Raw genomic sequence first — 27,769 nt, 5'->3', positions numbered from 1 at the left:
TTTTCATACATGTATTTTTTTTTAATTAGTATTCTGTGATATTCCCCTCTTAAAAAAAATACTATCCAGCCAGGCAGCAGTGGTGCATGCCTTTAATCCCTCCTTAATCTCAGGAGGTAGAGCCAGGTGGATCTCTGTGAGTTCGAGGCCAGCCTGGTCTACAGAGTAAAATCCAGGACAGGCACCAAAACTACAGAGAAACCCTGTCTCGAAAAAAACAAAACCAAACAATACTCCATCCTAAAAAGTTTTTGAATGGGGTCAAAATGTGTCTTCCCCATTTTATAGATGTAGTGTATTGTAACACTTATAAATAGCTTGTTATAGCTAAACTCATTCTCTTATCTTTTCTATAGAAGTTATGTTCAAGACTATGTCTTGTGTTCTGCTTTGGTCATTTTCTCATCTGAATTGTTTCTCTTCCTTTGTTTTTCCTTCCTCATTTGAGTTTTGATTTTTAAGAAATCTCCGACATAATTGCATATTTACAGAAAAGTTGCAAGAACAAAAGGAAAAATTAGCCTTCACCTTTCACCCAGATTGCCATGCTCTGACACAACACTCCATCACTGCCCTGGCAGAAATATGATAGAACACTATAAAAACAGCAGCCCATTTGTCACTTAAGTGGGTAAGAAATACAAGCACTACACGAATACGCCATTTCACCCTGAAGGTCAGGTTTACTGATGGGACTGGGTGGCAGAAGATGTGTTGCTTCTGAGTTTGTCATGGAATGAACACTGGGCTGCTAAGAGGGCTCCATGAGTAAAGGTGCTTGCCATCAAGCCTGGCAACCAGAGTTCAATTGCAGGGCCCACATGGTAGAAGAACAAGTTGTCCTCGGCCCTCTACACACATGCTGTGACACACTCCTCAAATAAACAAATGTAAACAAACAACCCCGAAGCACAGGTGGTAGACAGGATGGTTACGTCTCCTAATGCATAGAGAATAGAGTTAACTGACAGATATTTTAGGGCCACACACGTTTTCATGAATGAAATTTTAGTAAACTAAGTCAAAAAAAGTTCATGTTATGCCCAAATTATTCTGACACTGATTCTGCTGGAACAATCTCATGTCATCAAGACAAGTGTTACAGTAAGTTGACACATTTCCTAAAGTCAAGAATGTTCTTACATAACTGGAGTGCAAAATGAAAATCCAGAAATCATCAGTAAGATGAAAATCTCATCTTCAGATCTGATTTGATTGATCTTGATTTGATTCGGAATTCACCACTTGTCCCCAAATGTCTTTTTATACCAAAGAAAATCTTGGCTCCCATATTCCTTTCAGTCATCCTGCCTCCCGTGTGCTTTAATCTGGAATAGACCCTGAGCCTCCCTTTGTTGAGAGGCATTAACCTTTTGAAGAGTGCAGGCCAGCTATCTGGTAGAATGTCCCTCACTTCAGGTAAAACCTTCTGCTCATTCTCAATCTGTCACTGTTGCTAAAGTGCCATTAATGACTGAAACCCTTCTGAATGTGATGGAGGTAGGGTGGAGGTAGGTCCTGTCTTTTATTGTTGTACCCTTTGAAAAATCAAGTAAAATCTACATTGGGAAATCTAGAAAATGGAAGCTACCTAACTGCCCCTACTTTCATGGGAAACAGAAACTACAAGGTATCAGAAAACTCAGCCACCATAGAAATAAATCGGCCTTGCATATTGCTCCACATCATAGGACCTACTTATTCACTGGTCATAAGTTCTGACAAGTCATAACTTGCCATAAGTTCTAAGAACTTAAATGTATATTAATCAACAAAAAAGGAGCTAGGAAGACTGCAGCCTAGGGCTCAGCATGAATCAAAGTGCTGCATCTTAGTTGTGGATAAATAATGTCAGCTTCCCACATTCAGAAAAAGTAGTCATGTGCACAAGTGCATGCAGGACATCACACGGTGGAAATTCAGAGTCACACACTAATATGTGAATGAACCATCTCATTTTTACTTCCTTAGTCTCTATGGCAATGTGGGACTGTTTCATCTGCAAAGAGGAAAAGCAAGAAGCCCTCCCCAGGGTGGGATGCACCCTGGCCTGGAAAGCATTTTCTATAGAGCCAAGACCCATGTCTGAATTGCAATTCTTCCACATATTGCTTTTGGCTGTCAAGAGCCTAGCTTTGTGTGCAATATATGCAGGGGTACAAGATAAGTTTCAGAAAACATTTAAAAAATGCTTTCATTCATTATAGTAGTAGGATTTTCTTTCCCAACTGAACTTTACTCTGATTAAAAAGAAATGGTGAAATGGGCATGGTGGCTCACACTGCAATTCTAGTACTCAAGAAGCTTAAGGAGGGGGATTGCTAGGAGTTTCAGGCCAGTTTGGGCTACTACAGGCTAGACTGAGCTACATACAGTTCAAAGATACTATTTCATAAAACAAGCATAAACAATTACCACCACTCTCCCAAACGAGGGAAAGATAATAAATACACACCACACCAGGGCTGTGGAGCTTACAGGAATGTTCCAGGACCTGCTGGTATTCTGAGGTTTAGAACACAGTAGGAAGAGGTGGAATAGCATTGGGCCATCAGCTGTGCTGTCTATGAGTTCAGCAAGATGGACATCCTAGAGAGGGGGTGGTGCTGACTATAATATCTTGTGTGTGTGTGTCTTGTGGGGTGTCTCAATGAGTGAGGAGGACTCCAGCCAATTATGGAGGTATTGGAATAGAGTGCTTGATACTGCATTACCCCACAACTGTTCAAAGCTGCAGGGGGCAATGTGCTGATCCTAGAGAGGTTTGCAATTCTTTGTTCTTTGACCGATCCATTAAGTAAAGGGCAAGGGCTGAGAGTAAAGACTCAAAACAGTAAAGAATGTTAACACAATCAAGTTGAGTCACCCTACCATGTCCACAGCCACCTGGGGAATCCTAAAACTCAACATATTAAGGTCAATATTTTGGGATCCTTGTGAAGTCTGAAGTAGCTGAAATGGGAGAGTAATGAGAGAGGATCTAGGTTTTAAGCATAATATTACAAAAGATGCAATATAGAAATGAATGTCTAATCTATTTTGTAGTGTCATTCAGTTTGTCTTAATTTGTAATGCAATTTATATTTATCAATGAGACTATGCAACTGAAGTGATGGAGCATAACAAGCTGGATACCTGTGAGCTTCATACTTAGCTAAAGAAACAGATATTCCCATCTCTTCACAGTGTCTTCACGATCCTCCTCCTCCTGCCACCCCTTCCACACCCCACCAACTCACTGTTTTTAATATTCTGTTTTATTCATGTGCCTGCACACACTTTTGTGTACACTGTATGGGCATGCATGCCTGTGAAGGCCAGAAGAAGGCATCAGCTCTCCTAATTTGAGTTCCAGGTGGTTATGAGCTGCCTGACATGGGTGCTGGGAGCCAAACTCAGCTTCTCCACAAGAGCATCAAGTGCTCTTAAGCTGTTGAGCTATCGCCCTAGACCCACCCTACCAACTCTTTAGCAGTTTGGTTCCTCACTCCCTAAGGTTCATTCACATGTGTACATGGCCTCAGATCACTCACTCTGCTTACTACTGAGCCTTAAAGTCACCATCATAGTGCATACCTTGTAGCCATGCACATTAGAGCTGGAACACACTAATTATTCTGGCCATTTACCACAACACACTGCCATATAATGCATATTTGAATTATTCTCAATGTTTGGAGAATATGAACATTTTCATGTCTCCTAGCCAAAATGAGCAAGAATTTATAAGATGTCAAACTATTTTTCAAAATCATGGTTTAATTTATTTTTCTACTAGCAAGAGCTTTCATTGCTCCATATTTATCAAGCATTGACTTCCTGACCTTTGCTGATCTAATGTAGCATTGCCTTAGTCTAGCACATCTTCCTCAGTTTATGAATCATCCATGCTGCCTCTCCTGTGAAGTGTCTACTCAAATCTCCTAATTAAAAAAATATTTTTTACGTGTCTGGGTGTTTGGCCTATATGAGTGTCTATGCATCATGGTGTGTGCCTGGTGCTCTTGGAGGCCAGAAGAGGGTGTCAGAACCGCTGGAACTGGAGTTACAGATGGTAATGAGTAGCCACGTGGGTCCTAGGAACTGAACTCCTGTCCACTGGAAAAAGCAGCCAGTGCTCTTAACTGTTGAGCCATCTCTGTAGCTCTAATCTCTATTTTAGCTTTTGTTCATTCATACAAATCTTTATGTAATCTGAAAGAGCTCCCTTGCTCTGTCTTGCTTCTTTCCTCCTCCTGACCCCACTGACCTATGGTCTTTTAGCATATGACATAGGTTTTCTCTGGCTTTATGGTTCAAAATGGTTTGTAACTATCTCTCAGGAAAGTCAGACGGAAAGCCTGGCAGATGTCCCTCATGTTCCTCTGTCCCTCAGGTGCCACAACGACAAGTGTTGCTACCTTGACCTTAAAGCTGACCCTTCTCCTCACTTCCATTGGCCATAATGTCTCTCCTCACACCCTGGGCAGCAAGTCAGCTCTCTGACTTTGATGCTACGCCCTCATGGCCCCAATAAATGCCTCAAGACTTAAGCTGGATCATGCTACTGCCATGTCTAAAGTCCCTCCACTGTTTTCTTCTGTGTTTAGATTAAAATCCATGTATTTTCACCAAGCATACAAGGTCCTTCATGATGACTCACCTGCCTGCTCCTCTGCTTCCTGTGCCTCCAGTAGTTCTGTCTTGCATTTTATCCCTCAGTCACACCAACTGAAGTGTTTCTGCCTTGGGTTTCTGTGCTTGCTCCAAGGTCTACCTGGATTGTGTATTTCTTTTTAACATTCAGGTTAAAGCTCAGAAGCCCCACCTCTGAGAAGAGAACCAGGAAGCACTGCCCATTCCCCCCAGCTCCCTCTTAACTGTTCCTTCCTCAGGTGTTCTGTTCTCCACAGCACTCAGCAGGGCTTGAGATAATCTGAAGTTTCCTGCTATGACTTCCTCCACTACATGTTTGTTCCATGAGGGCACTTAATACCCGTCGAGAAAGACACTTTACCTTTTGTTGGATTTCTCAAGGAGAAATAGGAAAAAATAGAAAGGGCCATTGCATTCTGGGATTTGGGTGGAGGCAGCAGAGTAGTAGCGCTGTGGTCCAACCTCTTTAAAGCTCTACGTAGAAAAGGAAGACTAGACAGCAAGTCCTGAGATTAAATGCTGCATGCACAACAAAACTAGATCAACAAGGACCCCAAACTTCAAGTGGGTGAGCACTTTGTACTGAACCACTGACAGACCCGCTCAGTGTTGGCATCCATGTCAACAAACCTGAGAGCAGCTCCCAGAAGTGCAAGGACATCAGCCTCTGCAGTGGCAAGATTAAGAGGTTGGTGTGATCTTGTTCTAGTAACCCCAGGAGACCTCTGGCTTCCCAGGGGAAAGCATCAGGGCTTCCTTCCAGGAGTGAGAGCCCGGGAGGGGGTTGGAGTTGGGGGTAGGGGGGGGGAAGGGGGGTGAGGTTGGGGAGGACCTATTGAGCAGCACACAGGCCAGAGAGAAGGTAGAAGCAGTTGTAGACCCAAATAGGGAGACAAGCTGGAAAAAGTAGAGGGCAGCTGCTGAGTTTTAAAGCCCTGTCAGGGTTGCCTGCTCTGAGATTCAGAAAGGCTTTCTTGAGCTCCAGTTCATTCTAAAATCAGGAAACTCAAATTTACATAAGACAATAAGACAAACAACGAGAAAGCATCAAGGTCAAACCTCATACAAAATAATTATGAGGAAAAAAGAAAGAGGCCAGAATAATACCCTTATGGACCACAACAGCTTTCCTGAAAGATATAGCCACAAAATGGATTAAAACTATATCCTGGGGCTGGAAAGACAGCTCAGGGGTTTAAAGCATATACTGCTTTTTCATGGGACCTGGGTTCTATTCCTAGCATGTCAGCAGGCTCATGACTACCTGTAATTCCAGCTCTGGGGATCTGACACCTCTACTCTCTAAGCTCACATGCACAAAGCCTCGCACCAACACACATATACACATAATTTTAAAATAATAAAGATATGGGGCTGGAGAGCTGTCTCAGTGGTTAAGAGCACTGGCTGCACTTTCGCATGATCTGGGTACATTTCCCAGCACCCATATGGCAGCTCACAACTGTCAGCAACTTTAGTTACTATAGATCCAATGCCTTCTTCTGGCTCCCATGGCATTGCATGCCATGGTACATAGACATACATGCAGGCAAAACATCCATACACACAAAATAAAAACAAAAATAATTTTAAAAGTATGTATCATGTTAAAACTAGCTAAAGATATAAGGTATGAAAGAATTACATATATTTTAATCATAAAAATTTAGAATTCCAAGAAGAAAAAAACTGAAGGATTAAAATTAGAGAAATATGCATTCATCAAGGAATGCCTTAAGAAAATCATTATTAATTTAAATAATAATATGAAATGCTACTGAGGAAAAATTAGAATTTTAAAGAAAGTAAGAAATATTGAAGACAGGCAAAGAAGACTAAAAATATGTCTAGATAAGATTCTGTGAAGCAAAAGAAAAAAAATGTTAAAAACCTGATTTAAGAAAAAAAATCTTGAAGTAAGGAAAAGATGTAAAATAATGTATGTTTTCCACATGATTAAAACTTATTTCAAATATTCTGAGGGGCTATATAGCATACATGAGGCTACAGAAACAGAAAGACCACTCCAGACAGTCTAGTCAATCTGCTGTGTGTGCGTGCGTGCGTGCGTGCGTGCGTGCGTGCGTGTGTGTGTGTGTGAGAGAGAGAGACAGACAGACAGACAGACAACAACCAACCCATTGACTAAAGAAAGAAAATTAAGATTACCATTAGACTTTAACACAATTGCCAGTCTCAGACACACTTAGACAATACTCAAGGAAATATAAGCCATGGAGTTTCTAGCCAGAAAAAAAATGACTTCTATGCATAAATGGCACAGAAAAGTTCTCATCCACATTTAACTATGCTGGTTGACTTTTGTCAACTTAACACAATCCTATACATATCTTGGAAGAGGGAATCTCAACTGAGAAACTGCCTCCATCAGACTTTTCTTGATTAATGATTGATGTAGGAGGAGCCAGTACATTGTGTGTGGGGTCACCAACTGGGCAGGTCATCCTGGATATATAAGGAAGTAGGCTAGGCAAGGCATGATGAGCAAGCCAGTAAGCAGCTTTCCTCCATGGTCCCTGCCTTGACTTCCCTCACTAATCAACTGTGATTAGGACAGACAAAGCCTTTCCTCCTAAGGTACTTTTTCTGGTCATGTCATTTAGTACAGCAACAGAAAGCAAACTAGGACAACTCAACAGGAAACTTCTCCCCTGCTGGCTTTCATACCGCCAGAAGGGAGCTTATGTAGGATGTTGGAAGAGGGGAGCCATCAACACTTACCCAGCTGTGAACTCTGGGTAATGCCTAGCAAGGCAAGCTATGTCCACGGGTGTAATAGTGACACAAATGTTAGAGAGGCAACCAATCACTCTCTGAGTGGACTGAAGGCTCGCTCCATGGGGGGAAAACATACATATGCCAGGCTCTGGAAACCATCACCAAGATGATGAGAAGAAGCTAGGGCAGCGCAGAATAGGCAGACTAGCTTCAGTCTCTCTCCCAGTATTTACCTCTTCTGGACATTTTGGCTAGATCCTTTCTCCATATGCCTTTGTGCACATCTTGCCATTTGACACACACCATGTTCACCATCATCTCTCCTACCCATGTCTTCCTAGAATAGATGTTTCAAGGGCTGGATATAATTTAGTTTATTTTAGGGGTATACGTGTGGGGCCTTGTTATATTGTCCAGGCTGGCCTTGAATTCCCAGGCTCAAGGGAACTGCCCATCTCAGCTTCTGGAGTAGGTTCAACTGCAGATGCACATACCCAGCTCAGGAACTTTATTTTGCTCACTATTGTATATCTAAGCATCAAGAAGAGGGTGTGTAGAGGAAGGCAGAAAACACTTGTTCCCAGTTGTTAACCTAAGTGATTTCAACTCTCCCTGCTTCAAGTTTTGTGTCTAGCACATCAGGAATAACACTGTGCACATTTACCCAAGAAAATACAAACAAAGGAAAAACAGTAGAAACCCATAAACACTAGGTGTTTTTCTCTCTCATGCTACTTTTGTTTGACATTGTACATGAAGGGAAACACCAATCACTTCAGGATAAACTAGATGGTGATGACCTTTTAAGCTGGCAGCTGACTTGTCGGGACAGCCTCAAGCCCTGTAGGCCATTGTTAATGCTGTAAAGATGAGAGTGAGATGCTGCGCAGTAGGAAAAGCGGGCGTGGAAAGTCTAAGGCAAGTGAGGTATGAATTAATATCAGTGAGCTGTGACTGATAGGAACAGGGCTGAGTGGAGACCTGCCAGGTCGCATTACTAGCAGGGACCAGCAAACCAAACATAAAATAATCTCCAGCTAAAGGCTTTCCAAACTCCCGCCACGCCTGCATGGAATGTGACTGCTGGTGAATTGGGCATTGCTGGATAAAAGGCTTCTTGTGGAGGGCAGGGAAGAACATGAACAAGTACTTTACATCTGCCATAGCATTTGATTCTCAAAGCAATTTCATGAGGGTGGCACTTTTAGCCCCACTTAGCAAATGAAAATCCTGTGGTTCAGGGAGGAGGGTGCTCAAGGCTTCACAGCTTTTTTTAATGCTAGCTCTTCCAGAATGTCAATTTGTCTTTAACTGGTTCCAAATGGATTCCACAACACATAAAGAGTACTTCTCCAACAATGGGGTTACCCAGAGTATGTTTTACAAGCTTTCCCCACCTGCTTGCCTTGAGGAGATGACCACAGTACAACAGCAGATTGAATATCAACTTGCTGATGATCACTAGGCAATAGACATCAGCAGATTTACTCAAGTTTGGGAGTAGTCAATCAACCCATGCAAATTTCTGACATTTCTGTTTCCTGCTGGGTAAGCCTTCCTCTTGTTTCATAACGAGGTATGAACAAGCCAGACACAGATCATTGAGGTCCCATGAAGATATCTTTTTCTTCCTTTTTGATAACTGAAGAAATGGGGTTCAGGAAGGTATGCTAACTTGTCTGGAGCCACACAGCTAGAAGAGGAGATAGAGTCCGGGTTTGTATCAAGTCTACTGAAAACCCAAGGGGCTTCATTATGTTATTCACTGTGTACTAATTGCTAAGGAGGAGGGGTCCATAAATAGCTAACTATCTGGTGGAGACTTGTCCCTATGCTCCTGCTCTGCACTGTACAGATGGGGCCAACCCCTGCACATGGAGCTCCTTGTCTCTAGACAAGCTGGCTGCTCACCTGGTTGGCCCAGGTGAGACATCGATGAGGCATGGAGAAGGAAGTGCAGGAGGGGGCTGGCATGCTGTCGCCCCACTCTCACTGCCTGTCTGGGCAGGCTGCCCAGCAATGGCTTGTCCTTGTCACTCAAGCATCTATGGTGCAGTCCCCATGGCACCTTTATCACTATGCTAGGTCTTTCCTTGCCTCTGCAGGTGCGACTTCCTGGGGGTTCCATCCCAACTGCATGCTTCAACCCAGTCAAGTGGTCCTCACCCTTGGGAACACCACCATAGCCACTGATGGTCTCTAGGTCCCTTCTGCCACTTTGAGTCTCAGTTCCTCTGTAATATGTCCAGTCATTTCCTTGTATTATTACCTCTTTCTGTTGTCCTAGATAAGATCTGACAAGCTGACTAAGTTGCTGGACCTAGGGAACAAATGGCAGCCAATGGCCCTATGCTACAAAAGCCCAGTGATGGCTGGGACCTGGGTCTCAATGTCACCTGCTGGCCAAAATTCTCTTTTTGATCAGACAAGAAATTCTTTGGAAAAAGAATGAGCTTGCCTTTTTCTAAGGTTCACAGTCAGGAATGAGGTAAGAAGAACACATATGGTGTCCTCATTCCACTGTCCTCTTCAGCCACAGTGGTGTTCCCCAAACCACCGGTAGGATAAGAGCCAGGTGGAATATAGAGGTGCAGTGAGGGAAAGCACTGGGTTAAGCAAAAATTACCCTTTTATTGTTCTTTTCTAAATAGCAGGGCTTCAATAAGATGCACTATAAATATATAAAACAGTCATAGTAGGTGATGGGGACATTCATTCCGGTCTGTGGGGTTAAAAGTCCATTAACCTCCAATTCTTCACGGAACGCTGTTCTGCAGGTACTAGATCATGGCATTGGGATTAAACCCTTTTCTGTCTATGCCACACTCCTCCGAGGCTCCTAGCCTCTGCATGTTCTGCTTCCTTCCTGCTCCCAGAGATTTCATTCAGGTGCTGGCTTCCCTGGGTAGCTACCCTTCCTTGCCACCTCCCACAGTAGTCTGAAGTTACCTCCAGACTGCAGCTCTCTGCTCATTTTTGTCCCCTGCCCCTGTGTGGTGTCCTTAAAAATAGTCACCATGTCTGATTTGTTAAGGACAGGTCTGGTAGCTAGTCTGGGCCACTGGAGAGAGGATCACACATTTCCAGATTTTCAAATGCTTGTAGCATTTTCGACTATCAAGGTTTGGTGATAATTGACTTAAAATTCACAAATTAAAATAAAAACTATTGTTACAGGGATCTTTAACAAATCAGAGTTTTATGAATGCAGTTATTTTTCTTATGGTGAGAATAATTGATTAAAAAAAAAAAAATCCTAAAATTAGCTGAACCATCAAGAGCCATGGGCTGATGCTGCTGTGAGGAAGCTCACCACTAGGTGTCAGCACAGGACAGGAGGGGAAGGCTGTATTCAAACTCCTGTTTTACCTATTCATCCAATTATCAGTATAAATATCAAATATTTAAACAACAAAATATTAGGCAATTAAAATTATTATTATGGGAATGTTTTTAAAAAGACATAAAAATTTGACATTTCCCCTTTGTAGAATAGTTTATAAATGGTGTTATTTTAACCTGTATTTGTCAAGAAACATTTACACAGATTAGAGGAACTGACTCCTGAAGAAAACCAGCTCAGTTTTCTCTGAAAGGCCCCCAAATTGTATGTAACACAGACCATATGGTCATCCCCACTGTGGAGCACGTGTAGGGTGAAGAGTGTGGCCCCCAGACTCAGGCAGATGGAGGGATTGGATCCTGGTTCTGCCCTTCTGAAAAAGTGACATTTCCCAGTCTCAGTTTTGTGTCAGTAAAATGGGGCTATCTTATTTTATCCTCTGCTCATCCTAAGTACCACAAAAATCGTGGTCCCATGGACACTATAAGCCAGGTTTGGAAAGGATAGCGTGTCCTGCACTTCAGAAGCTCACAGCCTGGCTATACATGCAGTCACAGGTGGTTCCATACCGTCAAGTGTTATCACTGAAAATGAACTGGAAAGATTTCCTTTTCAGGGTTTCATTGAAAGGGCAAAGGTCATATAATGAAACTGTTTGGTTTAAACATGGTAAACCGTAACCACTTCTGCTTGTCTCTTCTTCCAATAAAGATAGAACACTATTGTTGTCACAGCCAATCCTGGAGCCAAGCTTTTCCTGTACACATAACCTAGAAGAGAATATGGACTGCACGTGATGACATCACACATGATCTTCTCCAGACCCTAAATAGCTCTGGTCAGCTACCATACAGTTGCTGGGCCAGGCCTTTGGTTTTTTTTTTTTGGACTTGCTTGTGTGTGTGTCAGCTTATGTGTATATATATCCTCAGATGATGCTGTAGGTGACAAACACATTTTCTCCCCTCACCCCACCAAGACTGGGTTTCTCTGTGTAGCCCTGGCTGTCCTGGACTAACTATAGACCAGGCTGGCCTCAAACTCAGAGATCCACCTGCTTCTGCCTCTCGAATGCTGGGATTAAAGGTGTGTGCCACCACTGCCTGGCTATTATATATATTAACTAAATGGCTACACTAAAATAAGACTACTACTCCAAACATAGAAAGCAGGCACCAGGCATTCATCTGCTCACTAACAATCACTGGCTGAACATGTACTGATACTATGTGAGGGACACTAGGCTTGTTGAACCCACTGAAAGGAGCAACACAAGAGAGGAGCTAGGGCCATCAAACGAGACCCCAGTCAAGGCCCGCTGAGATCACCTGTAATGTGCTGGCTATAGTTAACTTTTTCAAGTGTTCCTGAGGTATGGGGACCCCCTGTCCCTGGATCCATTGATGGGTGCACTTGGATGCTCAGTTAGGCTTGATCACACTAAGCACATTTCCTGCCATGCTGCATCTGCTCACACTTAGGGGCTTACTGTTTTCAATTGGGCAGCGGTCTAGTTCTAGAACAACGGCTCTCAGCTCATCGGCTTGCTGTGTGACTCTGAGGTGCCAGCCTCCTGATCTGTGCTGTGGCTGATTTGGGAGCCAGCGCTGAACCATAGTCACTTTCTCAATGGCAAAATCTCTCTTTCTCTCTTATAAAATAGAAAAAAAAATGTTTCAATTGTATTTTCTCTAATACATTTTAAAAACTGACTCTAATGCCTTCATCTCAAACCTGCCTGTAAATGTTGGGAGCAACCACACAGATGAACAAATAGCAAACTCTTATTAAAGAAAATCATTAATGTGTGATTTCATTCAATTCTACTCTGTAGCATTTGAGATAAAAGATGGATTTGCCCTGCTAGCTCAAAAGTGAGGACTGGAATAGCCATAAGCTCTGTGCGATGTATGGCTACAGGGGCCCTGCTGTGCACACATGGACACCACTGTTCTAGAATGCAGCAGCCCCATTCTCTCTTCTTCCCACTTTACCTTCCTGCCACTCAGGGAAGGCCAACTTTTAGCCAATGTCTTTATCAGCATTATTTCTCTCGATAATCATACAAGTAGGTGCTATTCCCATTTACAGATGAGAATTGTGAAAATCAAGAGGTGGAAGGGCTTTCAAATACATCCACTAGTAGATGACACAGTAAAAGCCATGCTTCTCCCATGTGACCTCCTTAGCTCCTTAGAGCCACAGAGCTGCTGTGGTGACCCCAAAAGCCCAGTGTTGGGAGCATCATTCTCTGCTCCATTCCCAGGACCAGTAGGTCAGAAGAAGGGGGGGAGAGGGAGGGGAGAGGGAGGGGAGAGTGCTAGCTTTTGAGAGCAGGAGCATCTCCGCAGTCCACCTTGGACTCCTATTCTCAGTGAACCTGCGCAGCTCAGGCTGGAGGCTCTGGCTCTAACTCCCAGACTACCTGTCCACACAAATGGGAAAACAATATTCCACAAACTTTCCCTACAAATCTGGGCTACATAAAGGTATCACTCTGCATGCAATAAAAGCATGGGTTCTGTGAAGAAAACAATTTGGGGGTTCCTCAGGGGTTGAGGTATGGCTCAGTGGAGGAGCACTGCCAGTATGTATAAAGTTCTGGGTTCCATCTTAGCTCTACAAATCAAACAACATGTTAAACTCTGAATTACCACAGAATGTAGCAAGTCTACCATGAGGTATAGCTCTTGTACACATGCCATAGAGTTATTCACAATGGCCAAGAGGTGAGACAATTCATCTTTTTGAAGCCTAGATATGTAGGAAGAGTTTGTGAAAGGTCAACAGATGAAGGGAAAAACACAATGTGGTTTGCCCATGCATGGACTATTACTCAGTCTTGAAAAGGGACAGCATTTTGATATCTATTCTAACTTGGATGAACTTTGAATTGATGTCATATGAAATAAGCCAGACAACAAGAAAACATTAATGGGTAATTCACAGATGGTAGATTAGAGGTTACTAAGGGCTGCAGGGGATAGAAATGGGAAGTTACTGGGTCATGAACATTCAGGATCAGTTGAGAGTGATAAGAGACGGAAAAGCATACAGTGGTGATAGCTGTGAAGCACTGTGAATACAACAACACCTGAGATGTGCAATTGGCAACAGTCAGAACAGCAAAGCTTACATTTTCTACAACTGAAAAAAAAGTTTAAAGACAGATTTAGGGTCCATTCCAGGATTCCTCATTCATTAAGATATATGGAGAGTCACAGGATCTGTGCATGGTCACATTCCAGTCTCTTGGTTTCCTCCTTTCTCATCTATCTGTGCTGAGCATAGTGTCTTAAGGCTGCTCAAGTCCTTTTTGGCTCAAGATGGAAACATGGGAAATTAGTCACTGGCCTGTCAGGGCTCTAGGAGTCCTCTGTATATCACAGCCCATCAAGGATCCTTGGTATGTCCCACTCATGAGTCCCTCTCATATGAGTCAGCTGAAACTGGCCTTTCCCCCACACTGGGACAAGTTGGCCCCCATAGTCAGGCTCCTGCACACACTTGAATTTCTTCTACCCAGAAGGCTCAGGAATAAGAGCAACCCAAAGCTTTATTCACAGAGATGTTTGGTGGAGTATTCACTAAAGTACTAAAAGGTGGGAACAACCTAACAGCCCAGCAGGGGAGTGTGGCCAGGGCAATAATGCCTGTGGCATACTCAGTGACATGGTGTGTACAGTGTATATGATGCCACCAATGTGAAAGAAATAGACTTTAACTTTTAATCTGTTGAGCTCTGGATACCCTTTGCATCATGGGAAACAAGTAAATGTAATACACACAAATATATGTGTTGGTGGGGTTATGGTAAACATAAAGTACAGGTTTCTTTCTGCAAACCCAGGAGATCAACAATGTTACTCAAGCAGGATTCTGATGCGTGTGGTGCAGTTCCAACCTGCTGCAACTCAGCCTGGTGCATTCATGCTTGAAAGCCAAGCTATCAATCTGCCTTTATTTTAACTTCTGTGCCTTTGAGGGGTTTTAGATGGATAAATATGACTCAGCAGAATCATGTGCAAAAACAAGGGCTGTAAGGTAGATGACACAAGTGTCACTCATCGGAGCCTAGAATGGATTAGCAAAGAAGGATGGAACTGAGCTGGCTGCTGCATGTTCACACAGCGTGTTTATAGCATTTACCCCAGCACTATGGGCAGGATCTGGGCTCCTGTCATCTCAGGGAAGGCAGGCCAGTGGGTCGGCCCTAAGAGGGCCATGCTAGCTAACTGAATAAAGAGTACCTGTAATGTTCCACAAACAGAACAGGCCACTTCTCCAGATACCAATGTGCCCAGGTTCTACTCTTTGAGCAGATATTTCCAAGACCCACAGTGGCCAAATACAGGAGATGTACCCTCACATGCACTGCCTCGAGGTGACTCTGTGTAGAGAAGTTAAGAGAGTGCACAGAAGGAACAAATCTTTAAAACTGAGGCCAGTGAGTTTCAAAAGGGGTGGATCAGTGTTGCTCAGATTTCCTGATATCGTTTTAAACAAAGAAGCCAGGTAGAATAATCCTTTCAAAGCATGCTTCTCGCTAGTGCATTCAAGGCCAACTCAGAGCCACACTCCTACCCACCCTGTGAAAGTTGCGTTCTTCTACCAAGCAGATAGTGGACCCTTGGGCTAGCAATTAAAATCATTTGTCTTTTATCCCCTTCTTGCCAAAAAGGACCCCAGCCCTAACTAGTTAATCCCCAATACACACTGCTGCTCTCAGAGTTGCCTGGCAACTACCAGGAGGCGTGTCAGAGAGCAAGAAAGGCCTAAGTAAATGAGCTGGAGCCTGTGCTGTGCTTGACATGGATAAAGAGGTTCTCCGAATGGGGCTTCCTGGCTGCTTGTGGTTCTGTCATTTGAGTGGGAAGAACAAGTTGGCTTGGCCAACGCTGTTAAATACCCTGGGCTTTGCCATTGATGTTTTCCACGTAAACTGAAAAGTGGGTCACATGCCCCTGTGATTTGCAGACACCTCCCCTCTTCCAGGGAGAAGCTACCTCCAGAGACTCCCAACAGGACAGGGAGCAATGCATGCACATGGAACACAGGTCCAGGGCCAAAGCCTGTCTCCAACACTTCTCTGTCTATTCATTGTTCACACCCATTCTTCTGTCCAATGGTCCAAAATACACTGGCTGACACCTACATTCTGTGCGATGGCCTGTACTTGGCACAGGAAACAAAAATAATTATTACGATGGAACACATGAGAACCAGAACAAAAATAGGCAGGGGAGTGTAGTAGGAGGAACCTTGTCTTGGAGTCTCCTCCTGGCTCTCCTACATTTTGGGAAGTCATTGCCAAGGAGAGCCTCTGCCCCATCTGTAAGATGGACAAGGCAAAGTTCAGGTGACCTGGGAAGATCATGGCTGGGAACTACGCCCTAGTCTGTGCAAAGCCACTGGGAGGACAGACAGAGTTGTTCTCTCATCGGCTCCCTTTTCCACTAGGGGAAGTCCCTTTGAAACAATTCACCTGGCCCTGAAAAGACCCACCTGGCCCAAGCTAGGCCCAGTATGAAGCAGCCTCAGCAAGAGAGCCTTTCCTTTTCCTTCTGATGCAGATAAAACAAAGCTCAAATGCACTCTGAATGTTTCTAGTAGGGAAAAACCCACAAAGGTTCTCAAGCGAGCTCTAAGGTACTGGCAGGAGCCTTTCAGTCCAGGACTAGTCCCTCTACACAGGCAGGCAGGGATCAACTGGCCCTGCAGGAGCTGCATCCCAAATACTTCTGCCTAGAGAGGAATCCTAGTGAGGAACAGTAGACAGGCCAGCTGTTCCAAGGTTGACAGGCAGGCCCTGGGCTGGGCTTATTCAAGCTTCACTACAACCCTGCAAGGAGCAGGCTCTACATGGAAAGAAGCTGAGGCTCAGAGGTGTGAAAGAGCCCCAAGTCAGAGTTGCTTAGAAGCAGAGCAGAAAGTAGCAGCTCATGTTTTCAGAGCAATGTAAGCGGTTACTCTAAGGCCACCAGTTTCCTACCACCACATAGCAGTTATTCTGGGTGGGAGGCCTATTTGGACACCACAAGTAGCAAGGGCAGGTGTGGCAGAGGGGCAGGCAGTGACTCCCAGGCTTTTCAGGGCCCTCCTCTCTGCAGGTTCTCTCTGCTCTCAGTCTCCTGCTCCTCCCCTCTGCCTCTTGGGTTCTGTTCTGTACCCAGCCACCCATTTCTTACCCCCTCAGCACCAAAGCCTTAAATAAATACTCTTGGATCCTTTGACCCAGAAATTCCACACCAGGGAAAATGCTTAAGAAAAATCATTCAAGCTACACATGAAGATTTAGAAAAAGATGCTCTCACCAGTGTGACTTAAAATTGGGGAATGTCAACAACAGCCAATAAAAGCCAGCAACAGGATAATGAGTGGGCCTTGGCCCTGATTTCAGATCTCAGGAACTAGATAAAAATCTGTCAGTGTGCTTACATATTTACCTTTTTTGAAGCCTCCTAGGTAACTGTGGTCCACAGGCTGTCATCAAATGACATTTGCTAAGAGATATTTTATATGATGTAAAAAGTGCTTACTCATATTAAAAGACAAAAACAGACTAGTAAGTGGGATACTGGATTTGTCAAGGATAGCTCAACTGCTTAAAAGAAGTAAACAAAACATAGCAGAAATAAAACTCAAGACCCCAAATGAAATGAACCAAAAGCAAATAGAAGACAGGAGATAGGGTGGAAACCTGCTGACACACCACTTCAACTCTAGATGATGGAACCAGAGTGCTGCTTCTTTCTAGTTTTGTTTCTTTAAACATGTTAACCAAGAGCAGGTGCTATTTATTTTATTTTATTTTATTCTCTCAGTGCAATGGCTAGAACTCAGGGCCTTGTGTATACTATGTAGGCTCTCTACCACTGAGCTAACTATCTAGACCTAACTAGATAGATATGGTACAATTATCAATCAATCAATCAATCAATCAATCAATTAATCAATCAATCAATCATGACTATGTGTAGGTGTGCCTGTGTGCTTGAATAGTGTTGCTCATGAGGCTAGAAGAAGGTACCAGATCTTCTGGTGCTCAAATTACATACAGGTCATTGTGAGTCACCTAATGTGGGTACTGGGACCTGAACTCAGGTCTTCTATAAGAACAGTTTATATTCTTAACTGCTGAGCCATCTGTACCCTAATTGGTACAATGTGATAAGCATACAAATGACTAAAAGATGTATGATTGTGGGGAAGCATTCCTGTCCTATAGCATTGTCTGCCCTATACCTAACATTACCATTACCTAACTCCAGCCTTGCAGCAACTTTTCATGCTCACATGTGCTCTGTAGCCATTTTAAACAATTTTTTCTTATTTCTTTTTCTTTCTTTCTTTTTTTTTGTTTGTTTTTTTCGAGACAGGGTTTCTCTCTGTGTTTTGGTGCTTGTCCTGGATCTCGCTCTGTAGCCCAGGCTGGCCTTGAACTCACAGAGATCCGCCTGGCTCTGCCTCCCAAGTGCTGGGATTTAAGGCTTGCACCACCACCTCCTGGCTTCATTTTAAACAATTTTGCATGAGGAATTGTGCTACTCCATTGTTCAAATGATGAGAAACCGCTAGAATTAAATTTACAGCTTAAAACCCACTTAGGTAACAAGGTGACCACTATCAGCACAACGCTTAGTTGGGGAACCTCAGACCTTCTGGTTTCCCTCCTTGCTTTACAGACAAAAGCCACCCTTGCACAGGTGAATGAGAGTGAAAGCATGAGAGTTCTGCCATATCTCATTGATCCTCAGATGAGAACTTTCCACTGAAACGTGGATGTATCTGACAATTGATGATGTGCTCTCCCTTCTTTAACACCACAGCAAAGTGCATTTACAACAAAGTGATTCTTGTGACCAAATGACAATGAGATTCAAGGAAATGTGCCATTCCTACAGCCAAACCTGTCATTAGTTTCAGATAATGCTTTAATGGCTATATAGTATGTATCATGTGGAGTTTCACAGATACATAAGGCATCTCCCCAATGCTTACTGCGAACTGTGCCAATTCACCTCCATTACAAATCCCACTGGTGATGAATACCATGGCATCAGGCTTTCCCCTTTCTTAACAGAGGCACTACCATCCTCTCTCAGCTTCTCAATCTCAGAAGCCACTTGACATTATATGCCATTTGTATACCGTAGTTCATCTATTACTAGGTCAAGTCCTTTCTTCTACCATGGAACCTTCTCCTGGTATAGCACATCATTGTCTTACTGCTCAAATCTGCAATCAGATGTATCACATCTCTACTCAGAACCTTATGCTCCTACAGAGTAAAGTGCACACTCCCAGACCAGCACCGTAGCCTCTGCCACATCAGGCTCAGTCCAACCTCCTCCTCCAGACACAGGAGTATTGCTGCCAAGCCATGGTATGCTCAACAGCCCACACTTGCAGCAGGGTGGGATGCTTCCGTTCTGTTCTTTCAAGCCTCGCTCAGCAGACCCCATGCAGGCCTCGCCTTCCTTACGACACATTTTAGGACTTGTGTGAGGCTGACAGCAACACAACAGGAAGGAGGCTTAGTCTCATTTGAAGGTGAAGAAAGTAAAATTTAACCTCATGGAGTGACTTGTCCAAGTTTTATACAGCTAAGAAGTATAGAGCCAAGCTTTCAACTCCTGGGTTTCTCCTTTTTAATTCAGAGCCTGACATAGTCAATTCCAACCAAAACCACCTCTTCTGGGGGCTCATGTGTCCAGCTCATATCTAGCAATATGTACCTAGATTCTAGAAATGCATGTGACAACTGTGAGGTAAGTACCAGGGTAAAAATGTGCCCAGCTTGCTGGGTCCCACCAACGCTGGGAACTCTCCTTTTAGACAGATGTGAGGACAATGGTTTCCCTAATCACATCAACTCTTAAAACTTGTTCGGTTTGTCTGGGCCCAAGATCATCTCAGAGTTGGAGTCAGCTCTCCAACTCTAGATAAGCAGGACACAGGAACTTGCTTTAAGCTGATAGGCATTAGTGGAGCTGGAAGGAGGAAACTAGAAACAGACCTACATCAGTATGACTACAGTTGGTCCCTCACACAGTCTGCCTGGGCTACATAGGCAGTCTGCTCAGCCAAGACACAGAGGTTGCCAGGGTAGAGGGATATCAGGAGGGACATCAGTGGGGAGCTTCCAGGGGAAGTAGGAAGGAGTGGTGGAGCTGCCTTTGGTTTCAGGTTTCAGGTACCTCTTTGTACCCGCTTGACAACATTACCTCACAGGGCAGGCAGGTAAAATGAATGGCCAACCAGGTTCAGGGAGGTGGAAGGGCTAGGCAGGCAGGTAATGCTACTGCTCAGTCCCATCTGTGTGTTACTGTCATTTAAGCCATGATTACATATATAGGAGCCACGAAAAAGTCAATCTCTAGGATGAGGGAACCCTTTGAAAGACAAGGTGCACTGAGGCATAGGACTTTGAGACTGTTGGTAAATCATTTCTCTTCCCTGAAGTCTTGGTATTCTCATTTGGAAAGTGGAGCTGATCATCACTATCTCATAGTTGACTTTTGAGCCTTCACTGAGAGCTGGACAACCATGAAGGGCCTGGCTTGTGATTTAACACAGGTAGTGGGGTGCCTTAATGTCTTCCCTCATAGAAACAATGAGGGCCTCGTAAGACTAGTTCACCCAAGACCCTCCAACACACACACACACACACACACACACACACACACACACACACACACACAAAACCTTGAGGAACCATGGATTTCTCATAGCTAGTTGCTCTCTAACCAAACATGGACACTATCACACACTAAGAGGCTACTCACCGGCTCAATTTTCAGGGCATTCCGGTAGCTGCCAAAGAAAGCAGCCTGGGCCTTGAGAAAGGCTCTGGCCACCCCATCGCCTGTGGTTGTAGAGACCTTCTTCAGCCTGTTCTTCAGGGAGGAGATCTGGTGACAGGAGAAGGAAAACAGTGTGAGAGCAGGTCACAGAGGGACAGATAGCTAAGCCTGGCACCCAGAAAGCCTTAAATAATTCCAGGAGGGGTCAATTTGGTGGGGAAAATAAGTGTCCTCAGCATTATGGCTTGCTGTGGTATATTTCACACATCTCTAAATGCACTCATATGGAGAGTACAGTTTGGTGGTCTAAGTGTAAGAGTGTACAACAATCACAACCATCTAATTCTAAAACATTTTTACTACCTCCAGAAGAAAACTCATGTCCCACCCTCCTCTTGACAACTATCTACCTTCCCTGCCCATGCTGTGTAAGTCATGTGCCTAGAATCACAGGACCAGCAGCTAGTCCCACCAGATTCTTCCATGTATCACTGTTTCCTATAATATTATATATGAGGTCTTCATTCCTGTGGTTGAATAATATTCTACTGTATACCACATTTTATTTGTCAATCTCTACGTTGGAGTGATGAATACTGGGGCTATTATAAGGATTCATGGTATGGAGACAGCAGAGGTTTGGAGGCAAGAACCTGCATAGCAAAAGTCTTCTGTTGCTGGACCTTGTGCAGTGAAGATCAGTTGAAGGGACCTGTGAAGTCACAGAGCACAATGCCAACACGTACTCAACCATTAAAATATGGTTAACTGAGTAAAGGGAACACTCCTGTGAGGTTACTAGAAGGGTGAGTTATTTGCTTGGACTGTATCAAGGTTAGAAGGGACAGGAACAAGTGCCTGGAGGCCAGCTGCTATAAAACAAAAGACAAAGGAATACAGTTTTTATCTGAAAGTAGTTAGGCATCTGTCATAGCATGTGTATGTGTGCACATGTGTGTGCATATGTGAGTGCACATACACTGCTCTGCTGTGCTTCCCTGTCTGGGACAACAGACTCAAAGGCCGCAGGACTGAGAGCCCCTGAGTGCTGTGGATATCGCTCTGTACAAATAAAATGCTGTTTGGCCAGTGGCTAGGCAGGAAGTATAGGCGGGACAAGAGAGAAGAGGATTCTGGGAAGTAGAAGGCTGGAGGGAGACACCGCCAGCCGCCGCCATGAAAAGCAACATGTAAAGACACTGGTAAGCCACAAGCCATGTGGCAAAGTATAGACTAACAGAAATGGGTTAATTTAAGATAGAAGAAGCAGATAACAAGCAGCCTGCCACGGCCACACAGTTTGTAAACAATATAAGTTTTTGTGTGCTTTCTTGGTTGGGTCTGAGCGACTGTGGGACTGGCGGGTAAGAGAGATTTGTCCTGACTGGGCCTGGCAGGAAAATTCTAACTACACCCGAGGAGTGATGCATGTCCCTTGGCCCCAGGTAGGTTCTACCATGGATTTTCAACTTGAGACAGAAGTATGAAAAAACACGCTTTACTAAAATGTTAAAAAAATATTACCTACTCCCCATCCCCCAAATAATAAAAACCCCGTCCCTCTTGAAGATGTGGGTGACATTTCCACCCTTTGAAACAGCGCCTCCACTGTCACTCTTCTGGCTCCTCAAAGGCCCTGGGCCACCTGTGCTACGGATTATTCCTCACTTAACCTTCCCTGGCCTTTCCCTTTCATTCAGGAGGTGTTTAATTACCTTGGATTCACAAGCTGCACTTCAGGTGAGCCTCCCCTAATGGCCTCATTACCATCTTACACAAAGAAGGAGCTGGTGATGATAACTGAGCAAACAGAAAAGAGCTCCTTCCTATCTGCCCCCGCTGGTCTGAAGCTAGCCAAGTGGTCCCAGGCTCCTGACACGCTGTGAGCACCTAGGCCAAGACTTCTGAAGACCTTGTTCATCCCGAGCCATGGAGAAGCTTTTGTCTTGACCTGACAGTACTTCAAACTTTGAAACTGCAAGTCTATGTGTATCTAATAGCTCAGAATTGTGTTCTGTCTCTTAAATAAAAGCAAGGGAAGAAAATGGAAGGCTTAAATAACCCGCCATCATACATCTAAAGCTGAACTAGCCCTGAGTGTTCCTGGGGTGCTGGTCAAATCACTACAAAGGGGCTTGTCAGGGATAATTTGGGGTGAAAGAAGTGTCAATGAGGATGGCTTCCTCCTTTAATCACCTGTCACAGGAGGAAGACAAAAAAAAAAAAAAAGTAAGAGGACATAAGACTATAAGACTGTTCAACAGTTCCTCTCTGCAGCAGCCTTCTTCCTCTGCAATCCATCTTGGGCACTGCAGCACCATCCAGCCGGTTCCTGAACCACAGGCCAGACTCTGTCTGTACCTCTTCATCTCTGCTCACAGCTACACACATCTCAAAAACACCACCCCGAACCTGCCCTCACTATTCAGTGTACATGACCTTGGCCTTGTGAGGTACAGCTCAATTCATTCTCTGGGTAAGCTGTCTGCTTTTACTTTCTTTTTAATGCCATCTACCCACAGCTGTCCTAGTAATATTGTGAATAACCAAATACAACCATTTTAATCCTGGCCAAATCCTCTGGCATCTGGGCCCTCCCCATCACTACCTTTGGAAGAGCTGGACTGCTTAGACTAGGCTGAGCAGGCTGTCCTACTGGCTCATTCTCACCTGTCCTGCTCGATCTTATATTGGACACACTGATATGAAATCACTCTTCAGTCCAGCCCATGCATACAGCTGTTGTCTCTTGTCCCTACCTGTGCTGTTGTAGAAATCTGCTTACTTTTTGAAAGACTGTCCACATCTATATGACAGGGTTTATGAAATGATCACACCTTTAAGATAAAGTGCTATATGTTGGGAGTGGCAGAATTCCAAACCAACATGAAAAGATATTCTTCAAATACTTTCAGTGGCGGCACAGGGGAGTGGGGGTAGGATGGGGATGAGGATAGATGGGATGGGGGACTAAAGTTGCAGAGCAGCATTTATAGCATGAATCATTTACTAACTCATGTAAATATATACATGTGCAGTAAAAACCAGAAATGTCATGTACCAACCATTAACTACATAAAGATGCTTTCACTTTGTTTTATAAAATTGATTGTTTTGATCATCCTTTATAAAAAAGCATGTTATTTTCATAATAAAGAAGTAGAGTGAGGTATTTTTCTTTAATAGTCAAAGTTAGCCACTGCCTTGGGGTAAAGGAAAGGGAATCCAGATGTCCCCCATTTGTGAAATCTCTTTTGACCACTAAGCTAGGCCTGTGGACCATGTAGGTGGTTCTGCCATGGGCTGTTGTTTACCAAATCTCTTGCTAGCCTAGATCCCCCAGTGCAGCACTCCCTGAAGAATAAAAGAACATGTGAGTGAGTTTGGGAAGGGCACTGCAGCAGCAGCTTTGCTTGGAAGAATGTTGAGCTAGGACCACATTCTTCATAGCTAGGAGCTGATCTCAGCTGGAAAGGATCCAGGTTGGAGAGGAGGGGACAGACTGATACCCATCCATTGCATGACATTTAGCTCAATGGCAAGGCAAACAAGCATCTGCATACAGAATGAGTGGGAGGGAATACACAGGCGGCACTGCCCTCCCTCAGCCTACCCCTACACTGTGTCTTCGTGCTGGGTCCCTAGTCTCTGTCAGGTGTCTTGGCATCATCAGCTCCCCATTGACTCTTCAGGCTGCAGCACAGGGGTGCAGTCTGCACAGTTAAGGCCTGGGACTAGTGATCTGCCTTCCTATTGTTTCTACCTGTTGGCTTCTGTTCCCTTATACTGGCCATTCACAGACATTGGAGGAATCTGGGTACAATGGCTATGAAGGGATGTAGTAGGCTACCCGGTACTTTGTTTTGTCATCAGTCCCAATGTTACTGGAACCGTCTTTAGATGGTGTTTCCTTCTCCATTTCCTCGAAGGTCTAATCCATCTTTGAACTGCATAATCTTCAGAAAAGAAAAGACTGAATCACACTTCCCCCCGAAATCTTCAGGGGCTCCATGTTGCTAATACAATAAGGTCCGACTTCCAATGCCTTCCACAGCTTTTTAGCAAGCCGTACTTTCAGCTTTGCCTTCTACCTGACTTATAAGGCCTCAAACTCTACTACTAATATTCTTCACTGAGACCTCTAACAAAACCCCCAATAGTAATTTTTTAAAAAGCTATCAAACTTCCGTGAGGTCCCTTATCAAATCCTGTAGATCATTCTCAGGGCTCACAAACCAATGCTGGTACCCAATGCTGAAGTTGTGCTGGGATGGAGCTGCAGACAATGGATGAGGTGAGCTCCTTCTAATCCAGCTCAGCATTCAGTAGGAATGAGCTCACTCCTGGTTAAGAAAGGGGTTTCACATCCTATATAAAACCACCTATTACCTCATTTTTAAGCTTTTTTTTTTTTTTTAACATGTCTATGTAGCCCTGGCTGTCCTCAAACTATGTAGACCTGGTAGGCCTGGAACTTACAGAGAGCTGCCTCTGATCCACCCCCACCTCCTTTAATTATGGGATTAAAGGCATGTGACATCACATCTAACTTCCTTTAGCTCTTTATGTGACAGCAGACTGCAGGCCTCTGTCTGCTGAAGGGGAGGATAACCCTCCCAACACCTAGCAGCACTCAACAGCAGGTATGTCTCTTCACTTGGTTGTAACTTGTGGCCTAGGGGTGAGAGAGTTAAGATGGCATACTACAAAATGTCATATCCAAGATATTCTTAGCCATTTTTTGCTACCAGTGTGAGACCTTAAGGCATTCCAGCCATTTTGCTATTGCTCTGAGGATATAGTCCTAGCAAGGCCTGGGGCTATGTCACTCAGATGAGGTTCCCCCACCTCCTTGGTTACTCTTGAGCTCTAGTTCCACTGTCTTCTCTTCCACCCCAGGACTTTTGCATAGACTGTTTCCTATTTGGAGTGTTCTCACTTACCATTACCCTCCTAACTTACAATTCAGAAATTTCCAACTGAATTTTATACAATGATGGGAATGATCTATTTCCTGCTCAATGCTGTTCAAAAGTATATTGCCCAGAATACTTGAAATGTGTCTAGTACAACTGAAAAAGGTTGTATTTTACTTTATTCAATTTGAATTTAAATGGTCACATATGAATAGCAGATACCATACTGGATGGCATAGGGCCCTGTTCAAATGCTACATCCCCAGTCTGATACCACACACTAGACCAAGGATCTCCTGCTATATACTTCACTGATTGTTCTCTCTACCACCACACAACAATGAGTAATGATGAATTTGACAACAGCCAATTCAGGCCTGTCTTTTCTAATACACCGATCAAGGCCCTCTACAGTGTAGGCACAGCACTTGACTAGAGATAGAATTCTTTTCAAGTTTGGCTTAAGCCAGCCTGTGCAGGAGCCTCACACAGGAGTTGTACTAACTGCTGGGTATATATGAATTGGAGTCCAGTGTTTGCTAGTTTGACAAATTAGACACCAGAAGGGACACAGAGTCATATTTCCCCCCGAACAAACTGATTGTCCTCCTTTCTTGAATAAACTATACACTGTCTTTGTTCTTAAATCCCTGGGGCGTGGCTGGGTTCAGAGGGCGGAGTGACTTACTTATTCCTCTGCAGAGCTAGGGGGCTCACTTTGTCCTCTTCCCACTAGCCCTAAAAAATGGCCTAATCTATTTATTTATTGGTGAGTGTACTGGTTGAGGTCAGAGATCAATGTTGGGTATCTTTCTTTATTGTCCTGAACCCTTTTACTGGTGTATATATGTGAGGGTGTCTTCACTGATCACTTTCTACCTTATTTTTCAAAGCAAAGTCTCTTGCTGAATCTACAGCTCATGGATTTGGTTAGTTTAGCTAGCAAGCTTGCTTCGAGGAGCCCATCTCCACTATCTGCACCCTGAGTTTACAAGAGAGTCACTAAGACCTCCTGGATTTTATGTGGGTGCGGGGGATATAAACTCTGGCCGTTACATTTGTGAACAAGCACTTTAATCAGGTGAACCAACTCCCCAATCTGCTGTGGGATGGTCTTTCTATATACTGTGAATATGTTTTTATTACCATTGGTTAATAAAGAAGCTGCTTTGGCCTATAGCAAGGCAGAATAAAGCCAAGCAGGAATCCAAGCAAGAAATCCAATCCAACAGGTCAAAGAAGCGTGGAGCCAGGGGCAGATGCCAGCTAGCTGCCCAAGGAGCAACATGCCAGCAGACCAGTAAAACCACAGCCATGTGGCAATACATAGATTAATAGAAATGGGTTAATTTAAATGTAAGAGCTAGCCAGTAATAAGCTTGAGCCATTAGCCAAACATTTATAATTAATATTAAACCTCTGAGTGATAATTTGGAAACAGCTATGGGACCAGGTGGGGCAGAAAAAAGTCTCTGTTTATATCAACCCATCCACCTTATTTTAAGACAGTCTTACACTGAACCTGTTTGGCTATATTGAATGGCCTCTAAGCCTCAGGGACCCTCTTGTCTCTCCTTCCCCAGCTCTCAGATTACTGGCATGCTATAGTCTTTGGCTTCTTTTAAGTGGTTGATGTGGATCCTAACTCAGGTCCTCACATTTACAGGCAAACACTTTATCCACTGAGCTATCTCCTCAGCCCCTGGTTAATCTCTTTATTCCTTTGTTAGTTCTTGTCTCAAATCTGAAGCAGAAAGTGTTAGCATGTGAAGGTAATCTCACAGCACTCTCTTTCCAGTGATAACTTCTGAAAGAACTATGGACCTATTAAGAGAGAGAAACAGGAATTCCTGCTATTTAGTAAACAACACAGCAAGTGTTCCATGCTCAGCCTCAGATGAAGACCAGAAAAACTGAGTGAGGTCGATGCTATTATCCCCACTACACATATGAGAAAACTGAGACTTAGGCCTCCATCTTATAGACAATCCAGTGGGCGGAAGCCAGAGTCAAGCCTGGGTCTGTTCTACCCACAGACTGTGCTAGCCTGTTAATTTTCACTGCTGCCAGGCTCTCTTAGGGCAGCAAATTGCACTTGTCTGTGACACTGGCTTACTGTCTCCCAACCTAATACATCTCCATTACTGTTTCCTCTATATTCCCTGCTTTTCTCTTTCTTTCTTGAGAATATGGTTGGACCTTGACCTCAGTTGGGTTTAATTGCATCTTTTGCATCCCATTTCTCCCACAAAGCTCTTGGTTCTCTGTGGGGGAAGTGTAGGGCTATATTAGTTAAGGGGAGCTCTGTGGTGGTACAGGTGATGACCCTG

General features: G+C 44.0%; 1 protein-coding gene across 6 annotated transcripts in view; it reads right to left on the bottom strand.

The window, feature by feature from the left end:
- The window catches only part of Dennd1a (DENN domain containing 1A), a 479,814-nt gene that overhangs the window by 120,187 nt on the left and 331,858 nt on the right, over window positions 1–27,769 (bottom strand). For all 6 annotated transcript variants that reach the window (XM_036185076.1, XM_036185072.1, XM_036185077.1 and 3 more), the window contains one exon: window positions 20,506–20,631. In XM_036185076.1, the coding sequence (XP_036040969.1) occupies window positions 20,506–20,631 (126 nt within the window). The remainder of the gene's footprint in view (window positions 1–20,505; window positions 20,632–27,769) is intronic.

This window comes from Onychomys torridus, chromosome 4 (assembly GCF_903995425.1).
Source record: "Onychomys torridus chromosome 4, mOncTor1.1, whole genome shotgun sequence".
Classification (NCBI taxonomy): Eukaryota; Metazoa; Chordata; class Mammalia; order Rodentia; family Cricetidae; genus Onychomys; species Onychomys torridus.
The sequence above is the reverse complement of the archived record's forward strand: the minus strand, read 5'-3'. Positions and strand labels throughout refer to the sequence as shown.